At 37.7% G+C, this 24,495-nt stretch overlaps 1 protein-coding gene across 1 annotated transcript in view; it reads right to left on the minus strand.

The window, feature by feature from the left end:
- Positions 1-24,495, minus strand: part of ITIH2 (inter-alpha-trypsin inhibitor heavy chain 2) — a 44,777-nt gene that overhangs the window by 15,161 nt on the left and 5,121 nt on the right. The window contains exons 4-13 of the mRNA XM_063448278.1: positions 23,436-23,608; positions 18,982-19,086; positions 16,170-16,332; positions 15,362-15,469; positions 14,034-14,159; positions 11,807-11,923; positions 11,266-11,434; positions 6,646-6,771; positions 4,573-4,754; positions 13-198 (exon numbers count right to left, since the gene is read on the minus strand). Coding sequence (XP_063304348.1) covers positions 13-198; positions 4,573-4,754; positions 6,646-6,771; positions 11,266-11,434; positions 11,807-11,923; positions 14,034-14,159; positions 15,362-15,469; positions 16,170-16,332; positions 18,982-19,086; positions 23,436-23,608 — 1,455 coding nt within the window. The remainder of the gene's footprint in view (positions 1-12; positions 199-4,572; positions 4,755-6,645; positions 6,772-11,265; positions 11,435-11,806; positions 11,924-14,033; positions 14,160-15,361; positions 15,470-16,169; positions 16,333-18,981; positions 19,087-23,435; positions 23,609-24,495) is intronic.

Genomic DNA, 24,495 nt, shown 5'->3' on the forward strand with positions numbered 1-24,495 from the left:
AAAGAAACTTACAGTGCTCGCCGTAATCATACTTTGCAGTGGTGAAATGCTTTCAGGTTTGAGTTTACCAGCCACAACAAGCTCATCACCTCCAAAATAATGGTGAAATGAGTTCTGGGTCAAATCTGAAATTCCATCCAGTGGATAGTTGAATATAATGTTTTTAAGCAGAGGAGTGGAAACCTTTTGGTAAAATTCCTGGAGGCAAACAAAAAAAGAAAACTGTCAATTTATCAGATTTTTTTTAAACAACTAAATATGTAAAATTTAAAAGTTTACGTAGCACTGTTTCCACGTGCAGAAGGATATAACCGTAGCAGACTGGTAGGCATTTGACATCCATGAACAATAGCGTTGGTTGATTTATTTAGATGATTCAAGGGCTTTAGTTGACATGCCCTTATAATGTGAAAATGGATTTCATTTATTTTAAAAGATATCTTAACTTGTAAGAAAGGCCATCCTATTAATTTTGTTTGAGATAATGGGAGGTATATCTGATTTTCTATTGATATTATCATATTGTACAAGAGTAGAAAGTTGAGTACCACGGGGTCAGTCCCCAATCCACTTCTCTTTATAATCTTCATTAATGATCTTGAAATGGGCATGAAAGGTCATGTGCCATTGAATGCAGATGACACAAGGTAAGGTAATACAGTATGAGCAGGATATTGCTTCTTTGCATAGGGATTTGGATACATTTAGGAGAACAGGGTGGCAAATGACAGATGAAATTCAATGTAGATAAATGAAAAGTTGCGTTTTTTGGGATGAAGATCACATAAGCAACTTAAACCCGCAATAGTGTTGAGCTAGAAAAATGTGTAAATGAAAAGGACTTGGTAATAATTATAGATAATAAATGTGGGTGTAATATCTCTAAGCATTTCCTACATTTTGGGTGGAGGATGGTGGCTTCTGCTGGTTGAGTCAGTTGGGAAGCAGAGTCTGGCTCTTGCCCCCTCTTCTCAGACTCTGCCTTCTCCTCTCCCCCCCATGCGACTCAGTGTAAGCTGGGAAGAAGTGAGTGGCTCTCCCTCCCAGCACTGGCTGCAGATATGAAAGGGGCCTGGTCGCGCTGTTAAAGGGTCACAGTGCACAACCGGGCCCCTGGAGATACATGCATAGGCCACCGGTGCAGTATATGGTGCAGTTGTGGAACTGATTCTATAAGAAATATTGACTACAAAAGCAGGTGAGTACATAAATAAGGGGAATAGAAGGTTTCAGTTTTAAGAGAAGCTAAAAAAAACTGCATTTGCTTACTTCCAGAGGAGATATAATAGCCCTATATCGGGGTAGGCAACCTCTTGATCCAAGAAGATTCTGATTGCCATTTTGGGATCAAGAAGGACTTTTTCCTTGTTTCCACAAATGGAAGTAGTTTTTTGTCTTCTTTTGGACAAACAGCATAAACAGATGTGTGTATCTAGACTCATTAAACTGGATGAAAATGAGTCTTTTTTTTCCCGCCCAGCTTTCCTTGTTATACTATAACATTGGAGACTATTTTAGTGAGCAGTGGAATCTAGGGATTAAACACCAAGGTCCATGTTTTCACCAGGAGAAAAAGCATCCATTTGGTCATCACTGGGGTAGGCAAAAACATGTATAGCTTTCTCTGCTTATGCATTACATAAATCCAATGCAGGCAGACAGATCCAGCCTGTTTAAATATCTGTTCAATGATATGTGAGAGAATAGGGGGTATTTTAATGTCCGTCTGATTGGACACCCCCTTTGCCTTAGCTGTGTAATAATGCAACAACATGAGCAAACTGGATTTAATGTTCAATTCCTTCATTTTTAACAAGAATACTAGTGGATGGGAACACATTCTGATTCATGAAACAATTAGTTACTCCATCTTTCCAAAACCAAGGTTGGGATAATGTCTGGCCACCTGCTTGGTAAAATATCCCCTCTCTCCCACATATACAGGAGGGACAACGAGTTTTTAACCCCTTCAGGACCGGCCTGTTTTTGCGATGTTTGTACGTTAAGGACCAGAGCAGTTTTAACACTTTTGTGGTGTTTGTGTTTAGCTGTAATTTTCCGCTCTCTCATTTACGGTTCCCATACAAGTTATATATTGTTTTTTTCAAGACAAGAAGGGCTTTCTTTACATACCAGTATTTATATTATGTCATATATTGTATTTAAAAAAAATAATGAAATATGGTGAAAAATAAAAAACAAAAACATGTTTTTGGACTTTTACTTGAAAAATCTTTTACTTATCTACAAAAGCTAATGAAAAAAACTGCTAAATAGATTCAAAATTTTGTCCCGAGTTTAAAAACACCCAGTGTTTACATGCTTTATTGCTTTTTTTTGCAAGTTATAGGCCTATAAATACAAGTAGGAAATTGCTGTTTCAATATATATATATATTTTAAATGTATCAATAGTGACATTGTTACACCGTTATCTGTCATAAATCCCCGAAACACACCTAACATGTACATATTTTTTAAAGTAGACAACCCAGGGTATTTAAAATGGGGTATGTCCAGTCTTTTTTAGTAGCCACCTAGTCACAAACACTGGCCAAAGTTAGCATTTATATTTGTTTGTGTGTTAAAAATGCAAAAAACGCTAACTTTGGCCGGTGTTTGTGACTAAGTGGCTACTAAAAAAGGCTGAACATACCCCATTTGCAATACCTTGGGTTGTCTTCTTTTGCAAATGGTATGCCATCATGGGGCTAATTCTCATTCCTTGGCTACCATACGCTGTCAAAGGCAACCTAACCAATCTGACAAATTTCAATAAAAAAAATCAAGCCTTATATTTGACCCTGTAACTTTCACAAACACTATAAAACCTCTACATGTGGGGTACTGTTATACTCAGGAGACTTCGCTGAACACAAATATTAGTGTATCAGAACAGTAAAATATATCACAGCAATAATATCCTCAGTGAAAGAGCTATTTGTGTGTGAAAAATGCAAAAAACTTCACTTTCACTGACAATATCATCGCTGTGATATGTTTTACTGTTTTGAAACACTAATATTTGTGTTCAGCGAAGTCTCCCGAGTAAAACAGTACCCCCATGTACAGGATTTAGGGTGTCATAGAAAGTTACAGGGTTAAGCACAGTGCTAGCAAATTAAATTATCTGGACTTTTGGCCTGGGTTGGCAGGCAGGTCCCTCAAATTGCAATCATTAAAATTACTTAATTAGGTAAAAATATTACATAAATATGCACGTAGAATTTTAATATATATACATATTTATATATTTGACGTCTACGTGTATATTTATGAAATTATTAATGTAATTTTGTATGTGGACATATGTATATTTCGTATTATTTTTATTTATTTATTTATACATAGATATATATATCATTACATTCTAAGTGTATTTTGATATAAATATATATATATCAATATCAAAATACTGTTAGAATAAAATTGAATATATATATATAATTTTTTTTAATTATTAAAAATTATTTTTATTTTTTGTTATTTATTTTTATTAACATATTATTTGTATTTTATAATAATATATATATACCATATATATAGTTATTATATATATTGTATATATTCGTGTGTAATTTAAATATAAGTGTATTTTTATATTAATATACGTATATAGAAATATAAAAATACACATAGTGTGACATTATATATATGATACATATACATATATTATATATATAGATATAATACATGTATATATATCATATATATATACACATATTATAATTTTTTTTACACTGATTGTTTTTTTTTTTAACTTTATTTTATGATTTTACACTTGCAGGGAGACTGCCTGTCAGCACAGACAGTCCCCCTGCAGGCAGATACAAAGACCCCTATTGCGGTCATGTGATCGAGTGATCACATGGCCGTGGGGTCCTGATCTGCCGAGGGGGGACTGCCCGGGCAGACAGGCAGTCCCCCTGGACCGGGAGGAGAGCTGATCGCCGCCGTGGGACCGACGGCGATCAGGTAAGTAGCCCAAAACCGTTATGACGGTTCAGGACCGTCAGCGGTCCAAACGCACGTTTTACCGCTGACGGTCCTGAACCGTCAGCGGTCCTGAAGGGGTTAAACAGAATAGAAGTGAATAACGCTGTAATAAAATTGCTGCAAACTATTTTTCAAGAACAATTATTCAAGTTGGGGATCCCCCAGAGGAAGGCTTCAGAGCCAAAACGTTGGGGTTTTCATTTCTCCTGCTCTTGGTCAGTATACCTTTTCAATGAGTGTTTGCATTTAGAGCTTTGTTATTATTGTGGTATTTGTATTATAGATTTGATATGCACTACTTTATGCACTTTCTTTTTGTCAAAACCTATTGATGTATTTTTTCAATGCATGAATAAACACTTTTTTTATGTGCAAACCTGGTGCCCCTTGGGATCATTATTATCTCTATTGTATATATATATATATATATATATATATATATATATATCCGGTGTGGGTACTGATTTTTTCCTTTAAGGGCACTTAGTACTTTTTATACCAAATTACTTCTCACCCACTTTCAGTTGAGCTTTTCTTATAATTATATATTCGTATACTGAATAGTAGAAATCCTGACCTTCATTTGGGAAGCAGTGTCCTGGTTTCCATAAATCCTCTGAGCCATGCCATTGTTCTCTTGGGCAAGTCGTTCTAAGAAATCATAGTCCACATCAAACCCAATGCCAAGGGAGTGCAGCGAGAAATCATCTCGGTTATGTGTCTTAACATTCTTCTGAATTTTAGACAACTTCAATTCACCTGAAAGAAAAAGGGAGGATTTAACCGTGCATTTTAAATCAAGATAAAAAAAAATATGAATTAAGATTGATAGTTCCCTTCCCTACTTCACTCTGTGTCCACTAATTTTATTTTTATTTTGTTTGTGTCTTCAAATATACTCTTATTTTGTTTGTGACTTTAAATTAACTTTAGGGGTTTCCAGGAATTTTTATATTATGTTATTTATACCTGTATATATGAAATATTTATTTGTGTGGTGTTAAAGACACAATTACATAGTTTCGACAGGGCGATGTGAGGCAAAAACATCTCAAATGAAGATGATGAATAGAAATATTCTCTTCTTCTCTGTATGCTTTTTATATACTGGCTGTGAAAAGATTATAACAATGATTGACAGGGAGCTAAGATGGTGGCGCGAAGTTGCAGGATTATGAGGTCATTTGCTAAATGTTTAAAGGGAAACTATAGTGCCAGAAAAAAAAGTGTTTTTCTTGCAATATAGCTACACCCTCCTCACTCCCCTACCCCCCAGCGCCGATGTCCCTCGGGTCCAGCGACGATGTCCCTCGGCGCTGGCTCAGCTCTGCCCATGCTCTGCCCATGCTCTGCCCATGCTCTGCCCCGCTGACGTTGGCTTCGTTTAGGTGACCAAAAGTTGCCTATCCATCTGGTAGACATCCCCTAGATGAGGAGTTACCCTAGCAGGTAATTGCATGCTCAGGGTTAAGGGTGATAGGAGTTTGCACCCAGACCACTTCAATGAGCTGAAGTGGTCTGAGTGTCTACAGTGTACCTTTACTACACACTTAAAAGACAATATAGCAAATTTTTTTTTCTAAATATGGGGGTCGTCTTATACACGGAATGTCATTGCAGAGGTTAAAAAAAAAATTTCCGCGGGCCCCAAGTTAAAATGGTGCCTGCCGCGTTTCAGTGTGCCACGGCCCACACACATACCTGGCCTCCTTCCCGCCGATCCACTTCTGAATGCTGTGGCAAGGAGGAAGAGGTCCCTATATGCATGGGAGCTGCACCAGACATCAGCACTTACCACCAACGGAGTTCCAGAGACATGCCACGCAATAAAAGGAGCAGCCATATTAAGGTTTACTCCACCTCAGGTAGGTCTTGCTTTCTGATCTATATTTATGGCCGAGGAAATTGGGATTAGGGAGCAGAGGGAATACTACTGTGATGTCCAGCATGCCCTCACACCACCTGCTGTATTGTGGGAGTAGTAGCATGTACTATAGAGCCATTAACTTCACAGAGTACACTAGCACAGGGGAGGCATGAGAATCAGAAGTGTGTTGTTCTCCTCTGAACTCACTGCTAAAATATCAAAGTTGTTCTTTTTGATGTTTAAAATATAGATTTTTTAATTTTGGGCTAAAAAATTAGGGCTCGTCTTATACACAGAAAAAAAGGTAATACCTTGTAAAAAAAAAAAAAAGTTAACATAAGTTTTAAAAAAAGAGAAAATAATTTTACACAAGGTTTTTGGGATTCCTTGGTTGATTTACTGTTGCCACATAATTATAGTGAGTGCCTAGACCAGAGGTGTCCAAAATGTAGAACCACAGATGTTTTAAAACTACAGCTTTCAAGATGCTTTGTCATTCTAAAGGCATGAAAGCATCATTGGAATTGGAGCTCTACAACATCTGGGGATCTACTTTTTGGGCACCCCTGGCCTAGACTATCCCATTTAACACAAGTTATAGTTGATATTCAGTGTAAATTACAAAGAAGTTACAGTTCCCCTTTAAGTGCATATAATCCTACAGCATTTGTTGAATTTTCCGTCACTGAACAAGCACAAAATATACCATTGATTATTTCCAACAGGCACTTTACTATTCTTAGTAGATAGATTGGAAGCCTCTTTAATAATATTTTATCTTACCCACTGTGGGATCTCCATCGGACACCAAGACAATTAAAGAAACAGAGTTTGCCTCCAACATGCCGAGGTCGCTGGCTTCTTTCAGTATAAATATAGCTCGGAGAAGTGCTTCATTGATGTTAGTTCCTGATAAAATATGATATAATATAAAAAAATATTGCAAAACAATGTCAGGAAAGCATGTTGCTTTAACAGCACAAGTCTTATTGATTAATAATTTTAAAGGACCACTCTAGTGCCAGGAAAGCATACTCGTTTTCCTGGCACTAGAGTGCCCTGAGGGTGCCCCCACCCTCAGGGACCCCCTCCCGCCCGGCTCTTGAAAGGGGAAAGGGGTTAAATCTTACCTTTTTCCAGCGCTGGGCGGAGAGATCTCCTCCTGCTCTCCTCCTCCGATCCTCCTCTTCTCCTCCCCGTCGGCTGAATGCGCACGCGCGGAAAGAGCTGCGCGCGCATTCAGCCGGTCACATAGGAAAGCATTCATAATGCTTTCCTATGGACGCTTGCGTGCTCTCACTGTGAAAATAATCACGCAAGCGCCTGAGACAGCCACTAGAGGACATAGGGGGAAGGCTTAACCCATTCATAAACATAGCAGTTTCTCTGAAACTGCTATGTTTATGAAAAAATGGGTTAGCCCTAGAAGGACCTGGCACCCAGACCACCTCATTAAGCTGAAGTGGTCTGGGTGCCTAGAGTGGTCCTTTAATACCACAAATGCAAAGACTTTATTAAGGAGTCAATTTACTAAACAGTCAATATGCCATTTATTGATATGGGGATTACAGTGTTTAGGCCAAATTTTGGTATGTTGTTGGTCTCAATATTAACGTTTTTGCTTCATACTGAAGAACTAAACTATATCTTTCTTCACCAAACAATCTTATTTAAAACCCCTGTTAGGAATGTAGTTCTGCTATTTTGACCATAAATTGAAATTCACTTTGAATCCTCACTTTAGTAAATAAATCCTATGATATATTCACATCAGCAGCATGGACTTTAAAAAATGATTATAAGAATGATGCATGTTTTATGTTTTATATTTTATGTTTTAAAACCTTTTACGATTGTAATCATAAATGGAAATGATTGTATACTTATACGAATGCTACAGTAACAAATGCTGTTTAAAGATTATGTTCAATGAGTGACTAACACATTGTAATTTCATTTTACAAATTCTGGGACTGTCTAATTTATATGAGGATCGCACAAGGACGAAATGGAACACATATGCGCTCCAGTTATACACAGAACTTCCGCATAGCCCGTCAGAACGATGAAGTGAGAGCATTTCCGGATCAGTGAAACGCACATGCGTTCCACGGACGCTTTTCCGGAACTCCATAAAAGGAAATAGAGAACGAGCAATTGAAGCTTAGCTAATTGAAAGCAGCGGATTGGAGGAACAGAATGAAAAGCCGGCGGGAGGGACTTTTAAAAGACAGCTGTAGTTCCCAGAAGATTTGAAGCACTTTACTTGATTTTTTACTTCTGAGGAAGTCTGACATTACAGACGAAATGCGTAGAGTTAAATTGTTTATATTTTTGTTATTTTAAATTATTTGTTTTTTCTGCCTAATACTTCTGTGAGGATCACCCTACTCCATACTGATGGGACATACAGAATTGTATTGATGTGCCTTTTTACATCTTTTACACTGTAAGTGCAACCATTAAAGCTGATTTATACTTTATGACAGTGCTGTACTATGTTATTTTTCATCTTTTACATGCATCATTCACCGTCCTAATTATGAGGAACTCGTGAGAACCTACAAAATTGATGAGCCTGAAAATTACTTCAATTTTGTGAGTGTGACATTGAAATAAGGGGCTATCTGTGAATTTACGTTATCCCCCTATGAGCTTTTTCTTTCTTTCTTTATAGGTTTAGGTATATCCTATTTTTCCATATGTATTGAGGATTGAGAGGAATCCTTTGTTATACCAAACTAAAAAGGAAGTAATTATCTTTTTTATTGTATATATGCACTGCACCTGGGTGGTCTAAATCTGTATTTTTGTATTACTTTCAAAAATGAATATGAAATATGAAATTACAAAATTGTATTAATACTTCAAACATTAAGGCAATGGCTGGTTACCTGTTTTTCCTGATTTTAGAGCAGAAACTAATTTCTACATTTGATAAAGCTCCGTGGATAAGAGGAACTATTAAATAAATAAATCCACCCATACATAAATAAGTTGCCATGGTTAATATGTCAACTTATATAAATATGTTGAAACAGAGGCACAACTAAAAACCATGAGCAATTGTGCAAGAATTGCCCTGGGCCCGCCCTCAATATGTTCCATTCTTCTCTCCCAGCTCCTCCATGTGTCTAATTCCATCACTCCAACCCCCCCCCATGTGTCTCATTCTCTGCCCAAGGTCCCCCATGTGTCTCATTCCTGACCCCCCCAGCCCCTCAATGTGTCTCATCCCTCCTCCCTGCCCCTCAATGTGTCTCATTCCCCCACCAGTCCCTCCATGTGTCTCATTCCCTTTCTCCAAGCCCCTTCATGTTTCTCATTTCCTTCCCCTCTAGCACCTTCATGTGTCTCATTTCCTACCCCAGCACCTCCATTTGTCTTCTTCCCTCACCCCAGCCCCTTCATGTGTCCCCTTACCTCCCCCCAGCCCCTTCATGTGTCCCATTTCCTCTCCCTCCCCAGCCCCTCCATTTGTCCCATTCCTTCCTTCTGCCCTGTACCTCCATGGGTCCTATTACCTCCCCCCAGCCACTCTGTGTCCCATTCCCCCCGAGCCCATCCATGTGTCCCATTCACTCCTGCCCCCTCCAGGCCCTCCATGTTTCCCATTCCCCCCTCCACATTCTGCATGTGTCTCACCCCCCTCCCCTCCTCTACCTGCTTGCCGCGGTACTCGGTCTGAGAGGCAGTGCTCTCTCATACAGCGGCAGGAGAGGAGCAGTACAGCACAGTGTTCCCCTCCTGCAGGTAACTCGGCAACCAAGGGCCCCGGGCCGGTGCACCTGTGCACAGACCTTGAAGGTATGTGGCGGCCCACGCAGCTGCAGCCGGCCCCCTGGAGGGACGGGTATGATATGCTTGTGTTTTTTTCCCTCTCTTTCCTTCCTCACTCTGTAATTCTCACACAATATATATATGTAACGAACTCCTTCCGTTAATGGAGGCTAGCTTGCACCGAGGACCACAAGCACCGCACTGGACACCACAACCACCGCAGACTTCTTCCATCCACCCTGGAATCAGCTTCTGTCCTCCAGGCTTGTGTGGGGAAGACCTCTCCTCTAGGGGAGCGTATCAGGAACAAGAGCTAAGTGATTAAAGCTCAAGGGAGTATGCAGAGCATAGCAATCCCCAGTGTGATATAGCAGTTCCCTCCAATAACGAGACAAGGCTACGTATTGAGGGTCAAGAAGCCTGTGGGCGTCTCTTTTTTTACTGCAAGGGAGACGCCCACAGGCAATTAGGCATTAACCAATCAGATAATGGTTACATCCCACAGATTCCCTCCCCTCTGCTTGGGAGATAATTGAGTTTCTTACTGTATCTCCTCAATTATCTCCAAGCTAAAACTTATACTTTTTATACATTTTTGTAACTTTCATTTTACATCGTACATGAATAAAACTTACATTTTTATGAACAACACAACTTGTGGAACAACATATTCAAAATTCGTGAAAATCCGTTCAGTGGTTCCAGAAATATTAAAAAGTCTCTTTTGACCGACCGCAAGCACATTTTCATGCCCAAAACAGTTCCATGGATTTGGGCTGTGCGGTCGGTCTATTTTACACCGAGAAATTGACTAAGTCCCATTCGAACGGGAGTTCGAATCTTCGAACGGGACTTAGTCTCCAGCCGCGGTGTCAAAGAAGGTATGGGTCAGCGGTGTTCGTGCAAGTGGGTAGCCGCAAACAGTTCCATAGATTTGGCTGCACACACCGCTGACCGCGTTCGAATACGTTAAAATGGCCGCCGCCATGTGTTCGTTTGTCGAATGGCGACGACTTTGGCACTTCGACTGCATTCGAAGTGCCAGTTTAAAAGTTGTAACCCTGCTCCAAAGCATTTAAAGGGCCAGGAACAGCATTCAAAAATCCATTATGCCCAAATCTAAATCCTAAAGGGCAATACATTCCAGGGCCATAGTCGCAGGGCAGGAGGCTAGCGATCAGTACTCTCCAATGCCCAGTGGCAAAGGGCAGTTTGTCACAATATATATGACCCTCTGAGAGAATGGTGTCTATTTTCTTTCAGACTTGTGCCTTATCTTTACTCATGTTGCCTTAACTCGAAACTCAGCTTTGAATTCTATGTGTCGTTTTTGTCAGAAATACTTTAGACTTGAGAAAGGGATGTTCTCCCGAAAGCTTTTCTTTCCAAAATTCGGCATCACTGGACTAATACGGCTTCAATCTCTACTGTAACACTATATAAAAACTAATAAAATCTGTAAGCTTTGCGGTTGCTGTTTAGTGGATGTGTGAGTGTGCTGGATCTTGTGTATTGTATATGTGTAAATATATGTGCGTGCTATAAGATATATATTACCAGCCCAACAGCCAATAATGCGTTTTTGTAGAAAATTCAGTTATTACAATTGTTATTTCTACCTACCTCCATTTGGCTGTATTCTCTGTACATATTGCTTGGCATCCTCTTTTTCAAGATCAGAGGCATAAACAAGTTCCTCTTTCCAGCATCGAATATTGTGGTTGAAATCGATAATGCTGAATTGGTCATCAGGCCTGAGGTCTTCCAAAATAGTTTTCATAGCCTCAACTGTCTAAGAAGATTCATTACACATTATTATGCACACTGTGGGGTTACACAAACTATTTAGCTATAATTATTTGTCATTCAGAGGAAATTGCAATTATGTAACAAGAAATTTAAATAACACTTTAGAATCAGCTATTATGCGTAGATTTTCATTTTATCAGAACCGAGATCTGTCCAACACTTTGGTGTTGGTATTTGTTTTGTTGATATGTTGTTATTTGGGACTGCTTTTACCATTCCAGCCAATGTATAATTAAAAAGTAATGGTAGCAAAACATTTCATTTGTGATGTATAGAATATATTTTGTACACGTGTGCTTTGTTATGTAATAAAAACAAATGTGAAAAAAAAGGACCTTTTATATTTCCTTGTTACCTGTTTCATTTTCAGACCCCACATGGAACCACTGACATCAATGACAAATAAAATATTCTTTGGAAGAGGAGGCAAGTTTTCTGGTGCAAAGAAATGGAGAAAATATCCATTGAACACCTAACAGATCAGAAAAAAAAAGATTAAATTACTGGGATTAATTAATTTTTTGCAAAAGTAAACATTTCTGACATTTCTTTTCAATAAAAGGAGCACTCCAAGCACCATAACCATCACAGTCCAGCTGAGGGGAAGCAGGTTGCGAACCTTTTCTACTCCAGGTAATAATTGACTACTAGGGTAGTTATGGTTCTTGGCGTGTACCTTTTAAGATATAGATGTTATTTTAATGAACATATAACTTATCAGCATATAAATAAGTCAAATTATAAATGGTCTTTTGGTCTTTAATAGACTGCTTAAAGGGACAGTTAAGCAACATAATCACTTCATCTTAATGACATTTTTTTTGAGGCATAAATGCTGCCCCTGCAGCCTTGTTTTTGTTCCAGTAAGATTTCTGCAAAAAAGCACTGATTGCATTCTGGAATTTCCATGGCTTCTAGTGGCTGCCATTAGATGCTTGGAGTAAAATTGATTTAATAGCCAAATCTATTTGATGTCTGTGTCAGCATGCAAACAGAGAAGCATTGTATTGGTAGATCGAAGCGATTGCTGCATATGTGCCATGTGTCTGCAATGTTTCTCTATTATAAGTATCTGGACAAAAGTCATCAAGACTGATGATTTCACCAGAGGAGGATTGGGCTGCATTGAGGAGTGTGTGTTGGCACTAGAATAAAGGTAAGTTTAATGGCTTTTTTAATTATCAAAAAAGAAAATGTATTCATCACCATGCTGTCACACAAACCTACTGCTTCTGTGTCAGTTGATGGGCATTTCAGTGCACCTAACAACTTCAAGTTCCTATGATGTGGAAGTCCAATAGGCATAAGGAAAATAGCTAGGATTTCATCCTCCTACACTTTCGAGGAGAGATATTTCGTTATCCTGATCTCTCTGGGGCCATCTCTACGATGGAGGAGTTCGTCACAACTTATCGACAAGCTGTTATGGGACTGATGGGGGGAGTCCTTGATCCCTAATAATGGAACACAACAGTGTGGTGCATTAAATAGTCCATGCACAAGGAGCTAGGACAGCCATTGCTACCTGCTACTACCTGACATTTCTGGACAGATGATTTAGGATGTGCATGGAGTCGCCCATTTAGTTCCTGATGGCACATAGCCCATCATTGCAGTGACAAGTACCTGAAACCTCCCCAACACTTCAATCTTCAATTTTACTGTATAAATTGGCCCACCTGGTCTTTTTTAAAGTTTTTTTTTTTAAAGATCAGTCATTACAGGCTCTGATGTGGACCTTTCTATTTCTGTTACCCATTTTTGACGGCTCCATGTTTTCTTTCTATTTTTGTTTTTATTTTTTGTTTTATATCCTGCCAATCCAGCTCCTTTAGACACACTGTATTGTTGTTGCATACTTTTGCTTTAAAACCCCCCCAAAAAAAACAACAACAACAAATACTCCTAGTATTCAATACCTGCTGCATCTCTTTCATAATTGCTCATGATTGTTGCAAATAGTGCAAAATTATTTTGTTGATTTTTCACTTATGTCGGTTTCTGCATACCATAAATGAAGCATTTAAAAAAAGCCAAAAAACATTATAGATATTTGCCACAAGGTCATGGACCTTGAATGAATAATGCACATTTCAAGAACATAAACTCCAAATCTCATATAAAGTCCTTGAGAACATGACTACAGTTTCTAGACGCATTCTACTCGTTTATGTCACAGTTTGTCCCGTTCTCTACAGACTGACAGATGTTGCCACCACTTCAGGAGGCCTGGCTGGATTTGAATTCTGGTCCTCACTGTTGCCAGTCAGATACACTACCTGTGAGCCACTACAGTTTATCACTAACTGATGTTCATCAGCTTCTGTGTCAGTTTGTTACCATTTCCAGATCGTTCTGACAGTTTACTACAATGTTTTTTTTATGTCTGCAATATCTGTGAATGCTTAAAAAGGCACAGATGCAAATTGTGAGCTTTTGACAGCTAACTCTAAATTGGCCTGTTCACAAGGAATCCCCAGTTTTCTTTTGTTTGTTTATATTAGCCATTAAACCAATGTTTATCCACACAAGAAGACCATGTTCCTGCCATACTAGAATGGTGGCTCCTACAATAAGCTTACCTGTAGCTGGCTGCTCTGCTCCCGCTTAACATCATATCGTACAACGAGTTTGCCATCCACTGCTGTAGCGGAAGATCCAGGATATTCTCGCTGCTCATCCACAGATGGTTTAAAGGAAATATGAGCCTTGTATAAAAGAGAGATTAATGTGACAGTTAATAGTTACATAATATTGATGAAATACTATGATATTGGCTCAAAAAGTGCGCAATGAGAATTGTAACGTTATTGTGGTGATTGGTAAACTGGATATGGGGAAAAATGGGATGGATATGGTTATATTATAAGGACAATGGTAGATATGGGAAGTATAATGCCTATCTAACTCTACCTGTGCTCTCACACATTATACACTGTTGTTATAATGACAAAACATTTGAATTAGTGTAAAACCCAGCAATATTGGGGTACTATGAAGTAGTGGTTGGCTTAACACAATATAGCCATATGATGATACTGAATCCCCATATTTGTTTGCCGAGATGAGGTGATTTTAAGTAGCCTTATCAAATTTAAAGATGTATTTTTACGTGTGCACTGTTCCTTAAGCTAAATTATATACTGTTGACTCTACATGAGTCATGTAGCACAAAATAATGACTCTGTAGAACTCTGTATGCACCAAATATCCCTACCCACCACATTCATACATTTTATGTTGCATGCTACAATCACTACACTGTAATAATCACACACATGCATGTACAACGAGCAGCATTTGCCACCTCTTCCTTGTAGTGAACCATAGCTAGAAGAAAAGTTGATAAACCATCAGGAAGTGCACAGACAGCATTGTGGGATCCAGATGATGGGGATTTGTAATTCCCAACAATTTCAACCCACAATAGTTTGACCTCATTGGATTTTGGGGGCTGTGGTTTGCTGTTCCTGTTGAGAATCTCACTTCTTTTAAAAAAGATGGTCAACTTGCACAGTTTAAATCTTGTTTAAATGAATCAAAACTAATAATAATAATATAAACTGGTATGATGACATTATAGAGCAATCAAATGCAGCTCTCGTATCATGGGATCAATGCCATGGAAGGCTAATTTTGTATAACTATATAAACCATTATTGATCAAGTATTATAATTGCCAACAACTGACCTCCTGCAACAAAATAAAATATTGAAGGGTAGGAATGGACTGGGAAATGAGCATCAGACTACAGATTTAATGTATAAGAAAATAATTATTAGTTAGGATTTCAAGATTCACAATTTCTTTTTAGGAAAATCTTCAGAGAAAATAAGATTAAATGTTCCAGCTATGGAGTGAGCCATGAAAATATTGTCTTCAGTTAAAAATTAAAGACAGTTTACTTACCTTTTTCTCTCCTTTGGTTGTCTTTACGAGCGGCGCATAATTCGGCGAAACTGTTACAGGCACATTTACAGAGCTGATACCCTGAGGCTCCGTGATGTAGATGTCCACCTGGAGAACAGAAATGGGGAGAAAGGGAAGAATTATAGAAAAATGCTCGTAAAAGAGCAGAGGTCCAAAAGTGGAGCAATCACAGTGTAAAAGCATGGATTCAACAGAAACCGTTTTTCATGGCAATTTTGTTTCCCGACATCTATTTTTCTGTTGAATGCATGTTAATAAATCTCTCTTTTTGTAATGGCTATTGGAAATATTGCGAATTCCCTGAGCTCTGAATTGCATATTGATGCAATGTCTGCCTGTCATTCTCCTACATTTTAGATGGCATCAACCTGGAAACAATGTCATTTATATCCACAGGATCCATAAACACCCCCACACACACACACACAAAAACAATTTCTTAGATTTGTAAGTTTTTTTAGTTGTTTAAAATTCTCTAAGCCTTAATCTGTAATGAATGATTAGTAGAGCATTTGAAAAACTTTAGTATAATTTCCTAGCACTGACTAATCTCCTTGTTATTATAACTAAGTTAACTAGCATATAATTATTAATGCATTATTAATAGCACATTAAATCATAGTCATGTAATATAAACTTAAATATTCTTTTGATAAGTTACAGAGTAATGATATGAATTTACAATGATTAAAGACACTAGATTTGAGACAAAGCATACTATGTTGTAGGTGATTTTTTTGTTTGTTTTATTTTTTACACTTTTCACTCGTAAATTTTACCCTTTTACCTCAAAATGTTTTGCCAGTCTGCCTGGCTGAAGATAGACAACATGCTGATAAACTCCCAAATTCCGACGAATGGTTTCTTGGTAATGAATTTCAAATTCCACCTTAGTTCCACTGGGTACAGTCAACTCTGCTTTGAATTTTTCCATATCAAGAGAATTGGTCCTGTTTATCACACACATTACAAAAAAAAGTTATTAAAATGCTTTTACTATTTGGTTCTTACATTTTAAATGGCTCTGTTTGATACTGTTGCTGTAATCAACACAATTAACAATAACAAACTGATGGATACATTTACAGAAATGGAGCATCACTTGTCTAGTGAATATAAAACCTGGGATTTGCGGCTGAAGTTCTACGGAGATGGTTGATGTGCTGGTGTTTCTGCCCACTGGTTTTTCTCTTGCCAAGTACCCCATGGAGTGTGTTGTTGCAAATTGGTATAACATTGTACCGTTTGTATGTTATCCAAAAGTTATAGAAGGTTTATATAGTTACATTTGCATATTTATTTATTTATTTATAAAATATTTTACCAGAATGGATACATTGAGATTTCTCTTGTTTTCAAGTATGTCCTGGGTCCACAAAACATTGCATTGTTACAATAGGATACAATATTACAAAAATACAATATACAAACTATATATATAATTAATACAATGTTAAACAAAAATCTGCACACCAGTCAAGGCATTAACAATGAAACAGCTGTCCATGAGTGGTTCACTGGCTTTGCATCTTTTCCTAAGTTGTGTTTCAAAGCTGTTGTATAGAGCAAACACAGACTCAAAGGAACCAATGTTTAAAATGGAATGAGGCAAAAATGTGATTCTTTGCTAAACTAATTTACATATGCCCACTCAGAATCTTTTGCCGTAGTAACATCACTGCAGATTTGTGATTTCTGTGGGAAAAGCAAGTCTTATGGCTCGACTGGTGTGCAGATATGTGTTTAACATTGTATTAACTATCCACAGACTTCCCCCACCATAACCTATTATCTCAGGCGAGCAAAATTAAGCTCCTTTAATGATGACAATTTTTTTTAAAAAAAACTCTCCACTTTATTTCTTGGATGTCTTAATCAGTGAATGGTTAGAGTTCACCTGTGCTCTTTATTTATTTCTCATGAATCACATTTCTCACCTGCTCAACCACAAATTAGGGGCTAAAAAAGAAATATTCTACATAAACAAACAGAGCATTATGGGGGCTTTTAGAGAATTGTTGAGTTGACAATCAATTAGCAAAATTTATGACAAAATAGTCAAATATTTCAAGTGTAGTATTTTTTGCAGTGTACATTTTTCTACAATACTGAATTTTTTTTGTTGTCAGTTAGAGTATTTACATTGGAAACATGAGAAAGGAGAGGCAGGTTCTCCTTCATGTGTTTAAATTAATTTGTGAAGCACTGTCTTTAATCACTTATTTAAATGATCCAGGAAGGCAACAGTGATGTTAATTTGCACCTGTCATAAGCATTTTACAAACTCCTTTAACTCCTTAAGGACACATGACATGTGTGACATGTCATTATTCCCTTTTATTCCAGACGTTTGGTCCTTAAGGGAGGTGAATGTGGTCACCCTAACACATGTTTAATGCTGATAGAGCATGGCTTTATTTTAGCTCCCCATCATCCTGGAATTCACATATTTAACTGCATAGTGTGAGGTCTGAAACAATTTGTTAGTGTTTAAGTTATGTTGGTCCTAAAGTGAGAATTGTTAGCAATTCAAAGTGAATTTCAAATTCAATACCAAAATATCCAAACTGAGCAATTTCCCAAGTCAGCTATGCTTCCAGTTGAGCTATTTTGATCTTACATTTGAAATTCGCTTTGAATTCTGTTTAAATTTCCAACAATTCTCACGTCACTAACTAACCCTGCATGTAGATTTTTGTGTTATTCCTATTTTTTTCCTTTGCTCCCACACCTACAACAGAAATTTGCTGGCAAAGCAGCTACAAGATAGCATTCACTGGCACATGATCCCTTTAAGTTGCACTTATTCTACTGCAGAAGGATAAGCCGTTGTCTAATGGGGCAGACAAGGTGAGAAGTCTTTCAGCTAATCAAATATGCAATAAAGCTATATTTTGGGAACACAACAACGGAGATTTATCAGTGTTTTGTTAAAAAAATGGTGCAAATGTGTAAAATGGATCACTAATGGAATATACCTGGTGGTTCCACTGGTTTCCATGGTGATTGCTGGAGTTTTAGAACTCTTTGATAAATCTCCTCCATTGTGTCTGTACATCTTAACACTATGGGCACCAAAACAACTTTAACCTAATTTAGTTGTTTTGGTGTATAGTGTATTCCCCTGCAGTCTCACTGCTCAATTTTCTGCCATTTTGTTGCACATAACTCACAAAACCTTCCTAAACACTTCCTATAAAGTGAGATCTAATGTTTAAACCTTTATTGCACAGTCTGTTTCATCTAAAATCGGTCATCTCCTGCTCTCTTAATAGCCTAATAGTCTCTTAATAGCCTTCTAGAATCTGCTGAACCATTCTTGGTGTGATTAAAACTCAATCTACAGCTCAGGAAATAAAACATTTCTAAAGTAAGTTAACATCACATTAAAAATTTTCACTTTTTTATGTAGGTTGTGTCAGTCACAGTCAGGGGAGGAGAGGATGGGGCTTCATGTAGAGAAACAAAAGTAATTTAAGTTCTAAATGGCAAGAATACATGGGCTTGCTGTACAGACCAAAACAAGCTAAAGTTTTGGTGGCTATAGTGCCCCTTTAAGCATGCCTAAAAAAATTATAAAGTGACTTAATCCTACATACCTCATTAATCCGGCTGCTTTGTTTCTTGCTCTAGCTCTGGAATACAAACTTCTTGCTTCTGTCTTCTCCCTTATTGATCCACTAAATACGATTCCATTGACATTCCTAAATGTAAAACAAAACACATGCCACATCATTTTCAAAAATAATGTTTTACTAAATAAGGTTAAGGACTGCATGTAATTATGTGCTTGGTGTTTTTTGTAACGAAGAGGATAAGATCTTAACATTTTAGCATTTTAACTAAACACTCTTGAGGTTCGCTCTTCTTACTACTAGGATCTATTCAGAATTGAATGGAAATATTTTCTTTACGGATTAAAGATTACGGCTAATGCACTTGAAATTATATATACATTTTAAAAAATATTTGTTTAAAATGATAGCACAATATTGATGTAGAATAGATTGTCATAATGAAGGATTAGATCTTTAAAGGGAAACTTTAAATCTGATCGTTCACTCCCCCACCACTGTCGAATTACAAAGGTGGGTGTTACACTGGTCTGCCTGCACGCCTCCTCAGTCTTTGTTGATTTGCCCTGGTTGGCAACACTTCCACAAGCAGGGCAAACCTCCATGATGATGACATACTGGCTTTGTCGACAGCGTGCCAGCATCTTAACAGAGTGAAAGCACGGCACTCCTTTCCTATAAACAGGGCTGGACTGACCTACCGGGCACACCGGGAAATTTCCCACTAGGCCGTCTGCCTTGTGGCCACTTTGCACTGTGGCTGCAACGGCTGATCGAGTGCTCCTGCGGCCACAAGAACACAAAGCACTTGTCCATGCCGGGCGCCAGATATGCGCATACAGCGTATGAAGTCATATCTCATGGGTGCGCAGCGGCAGTGCTACAGTGCGCAGCGTGCAGTGCAGACCAGCCACTCCCCCTTCCCTCCTGCTCACAGTGCCTGCTTGAGCAGAGACGATCAGGGCTGGAACTGGAAGACAACTCATCTTAAGGTAGGGGAAGAGGGGATTGGTGGACCTTCTGTTAGTGTATTTAATTGGGGGGACGGAAAGCAGTGTATTAAATTTGGGGGTTGGAGAGAGGGGGGACAATGTATTAAATTGGGGGATGAAGAGAGGGGACAGTGTATTGAATTGGGGGGATGGGCAATGTATTAGTGGCAGAGGTAGGTGGCAGTGTCTTAAACTGTGGGGGGGGGGCAGTGTATTAAATTGGGGGAGGGAGAGAAAAGTGTATTAAATTGGGGTATGGAGAGAGGGCAGTGTATTAAAGTGGTGGAGAGAGGTGGCTGTGTATTAAAGTGTGGGAGAGAGGGGACAGTGTATTAAATTGGGGAGGGAGGGCACTGTATTAGAGTGGTGGGAGGGGGGTAGTGTATTAGATTGGGGGCAGTATATTAGATTCAGGGTAAGTGTAGTAGATGGGGTACAGTGTATTAGAGTGGGGGGCAGGAGAAAGTTTATTAGATTGGGTCTGCGTAGAGGTGCTGAATGCTCGCCATAGAGATACTGATTGGCCACGCAGTGTTTTGCCACCTATACACAATAGCCTCTTAATGCTTTCATATGGGAAAGCATTGGATTGGCTGAGATCATCAAGTTTGATGATCTCAGCCAAAGTGCAGAACACACTCATAGGACTTTAAAATCAACTAGATAACATGATTTGTTTTTTACAGCTGTGCCACAGCATACATTCACCATTTCAGTCACATTACCAATATTTTCTTAACCCCTTCAGGACCGGCCTGTTTTTGCGATGTTTGTACGTTAAGGACCAGAGCAGTTTTAACACTTTTGTGGTGTTTGTGTTTAGCTGTAATTTTCCGCTCTCTCATTTACGGTTCCCATACAAGTTATATATTGTTTTTTTCACGACAAGAAGGGCTTTCTTTACATACCAGTATTTATATTATGTCATATATTGTATTTAAAAAAAATAATGAAATATGGTGAAAAATAAAAAAAAAAACATGTTTTTGGACTTTTACTTGAAAAATCTTTTACTTATCTACAAAAGCTAATGAAAAAAACTGCTAAATAGATTCAAAATTTTGTCCCGAGTTTAAAAACACCCAGTGTTTACTTGCTTTATTGCTTTTTTTTGCAAGTTATAGGCCTATAAATACAAGTAGGAAATTGCTGTTTCAATATATATATATTTTAAATGTATCAATAGTGACATTGTTACACCGTTATCTGTCATAAATCCCCGAAACACACCTAACATGTACATATTTTTTAAAGTAGACAACCCAGGGTATTTAAAATGGGGTATGTCCAGTCTTTTTTAGTAGCCACCTAGTCCCAAACACTGGCCAAAGTTAGCATTTATATTTGTTTGTGTGTTAAAAATGCAAAAACCGCTAACTTTGGCCGGTGTTTGTGACTAAGTGGCTACTAAAAAAGGCTGAACATACCCCATTTGCAATACCTTGGGTTGTCTTCTTTTGTAAATGGTATGCCATCATGGGGCTAATTCTCATTCCTTGGCTACCATACGCTGTCAAAGGCAACCTAACCAATCTGACAAATTTCAATAAAAAAAAAAAAAAGTAAAATCAAGCCTTATATTTGACCCTGTAACTTTCACAAACACTATAAAACCTCTACATGTGGGGTACTGTTATACTCAGGAGACTTCGCTGAACACAAATATCAGTGTATCAGAACAGTAAAATATATCACAGCAATAATATCCTCAGTGAAAGAGCTGTTTGTGTGTGAAAAATGCAAAAAACTTCACTTTCACTGACAATATCATCGCTGTGATATGTTTTACTGTTTTGAAACACTAATATTTGTGTTCAGCGAAGTCTCCCGAGTAAAACAGTACCCCCATGTACAGGATTTAGGGTGTCATAGAAAGTTACAGGGTTAAGCACAGTGCTAGCAAATTAAATTATCTGGACTTTTGGCCTGGGTTGGCAGGCAGGTCCCTCAAATTGCAATCATTAAAATTACTTAATTAGGTAAAAATATTACATAAATATGCACGTAGAATTTTAATATATATACATATTTATATATTTGACGTCTACGTGTATATTTATGAAATTATTAATGTAATTTTGTATGTGGACATATGTATATTTCGTATTATTTTTATTTATTTATTTATACATAGATATATATATCATTACATTCTAAGTGTATTTTGATATAAATATATATATATCAATATCAAAATACTGTTAGAATAAAATTGAATATATATATATAATTTTTTTTTAATTATTAAAAATTATTTTTAATTTTGGTTATTTATTTTTATTAACATATTATTTGTATTTTATAATAATATATATATACCATATATATAGTTATTATATATATTGTATATATTCGTGTGTAATTTAAATATAAGTGTATTTTTATATTAATATACGTATATATAAATATAAAAATACACTTAGTGTGACATTATATATATGATACATATACATATATTATATATAGGTATATATAGATATAATACATGTATATATATCATATATATATACACATATTATAATTTTTTTTACACTGATTGTTTTTTTTTTTAACTTTATTTTATGATTTTACACTTGCAGGGAGACTGCCTGTCAGCACAGACAGTCCCCCTGCAGGCAGATACAAAGACCCCTATTGCGGTCATGTGATCGAGTGATCACATGGCCGTGGGGTCCTGATCTGCCGAGGGGGGACTGCCCGGGCAGACAGGCAGTCCCCCTGGACCGGGAGGAGAGCTGATCGCCGCTGTGGGACCGACGGCGATCAGGTAAGTAGCCCAAAACCGTTATGACGGTTCAGGACCGTCAGCGGTCCAAACGCACGTTTTACCGCTGACGGTCCTGAACCGTCAGCGGTCCTGAAGGGGTTAATATGTCAAGATAGTTGGACTGAAACATTGATTATATGCAAATACACATCTGCTTAAAATAAATTTGCTCTTTTGTTTACAGTGAAGCCCTACGAGTGCTTTATTTCACGTTAGAGTAATAGTTTTTAGTTTTTAATTTCAAGTTATTTTTTCCGCCTCTATATCTGCACATTATGCTGGCGCAGCACATTATTGGGCTGATATTAAATTTTTTTCCATGGCTGCTTTTCGTTCCAAGTCCAGCCCTGCCTATAAGCGCTGGTTAGGGAGCCAACATAGCAACCACAGCTACAGGTGGAGAGCAGAGGGGCGTCCTATTGGAAGTCTCCTCTGCTCTCCCTGTCTCTCGATTCCTCAGCATTCAGTGTCTGGCAAGGAATCGAGACACATTTTGATATTTTTAAATATCCAAATCTACACATTTGCAAAGATAACGGCAAGAACAAAGTATGGATGGAATTTTAGGTTATTTTAAGAGAGCTAAAGTCAATAACAGGTTCTTATTAATACTAGCTCTCAATAATTATAAGACTCCTGGTCATCATACTCTTCCTAGTGAAGATGAGAAATGTTAGCGATGTGATGGACAGTCAAGTCCCAGGAGTTGCAGAACTTACATGGTGAAGTTATTGATGAAAGCACCTTTGGGAATCTGGATGTCAAACGCAAGGCTCCGTGTGGTTTTGTCATTGTTCACCACTTTGCTTCGGATCATGGTATTGGCAAAATGTGATGTGATGGTGGATTCAACTTTATAGCTGTGCAACAAGACTGCATCTGATGAAATGGCCTGTTATGAAAACAAAAAGCCAGATGTTCCTCTTATGCCGCTGAAGCCGGAAAGTTATCCTTTTCTAACAATGCTGTTCAATTTAATAAATATTTGTATATATTTCTGCTCATCCATTACGTTAAAAAGGGGCATTAGCCTCTAGAATGTAAGCCTGTTTGAGCAATGCCCTCAACACCCTCTGCTCCAGTGCGTCCAGCATGTCTTGTTACAAATACATGTCTGTTAGTCCACCTATTGTACAGTGCTGCGAAATTTGTTGGCGCTTTATAAATAAGAATAATTCTTGGGATGAAAATATAATTTGGCCTCTTCATAAATCAATGGTAAGACCACTTCTTAAATATGCTATGCAATTTTGGGCATCTGTTCTAAAAAAGGATATTATGATACTAGTAAAAGTACAGAAGCATGCTACAAAATGAATAAAGGGAATGGAAGATTTTAGTTATGAAGAAAGGTTAACACATTATAAATCTGTTTAGTTGAGAAAAACAGTGCCTCGGAGAGGACATGATAGTATTGTACAAATATATTCAGGGCCAATACAAACCATTATCTGGAGAACTGTTCATAAACAGGAAGAGGTTGTTATTATGTGACGTAACAGGTTCTTAATCAAAGGAGAAGTCTGCCTGTCATTCTGGGGTCTGTAATGATTTTCTCCCCTCACCCAAGTTTATTTTGTATCAACAGCAAAGCAGACGAGAGCTATGTAACTATGTAATTACAGACAATAACTACATATACACAACATACCTATACCCAGCAGCAGAACTGTATTGGGAATTAGTAGTCAATATCGATGACAAGAACTGTGGGACTTATTCACTAAACATCAAAGAGTTGAAAATTGTATGCTAAAGTTAAAAATGTATGCTTAAATT

The sequence above is a fragment of the Pelobates fuscus genome, chromosome 3, assembly GCF_036172605.1.
Source record: "Pelobates fuscus isolate aPelFus1 chromosome 3, aPelFus1.pri, whole genome shotgun sequence".
Taxonomy (NCBI): Eukaryota; Metazoa; Chordata; class Amphibia; order Anura; family Pelobatidae; genus Pelobates; species Pelobates fuscus.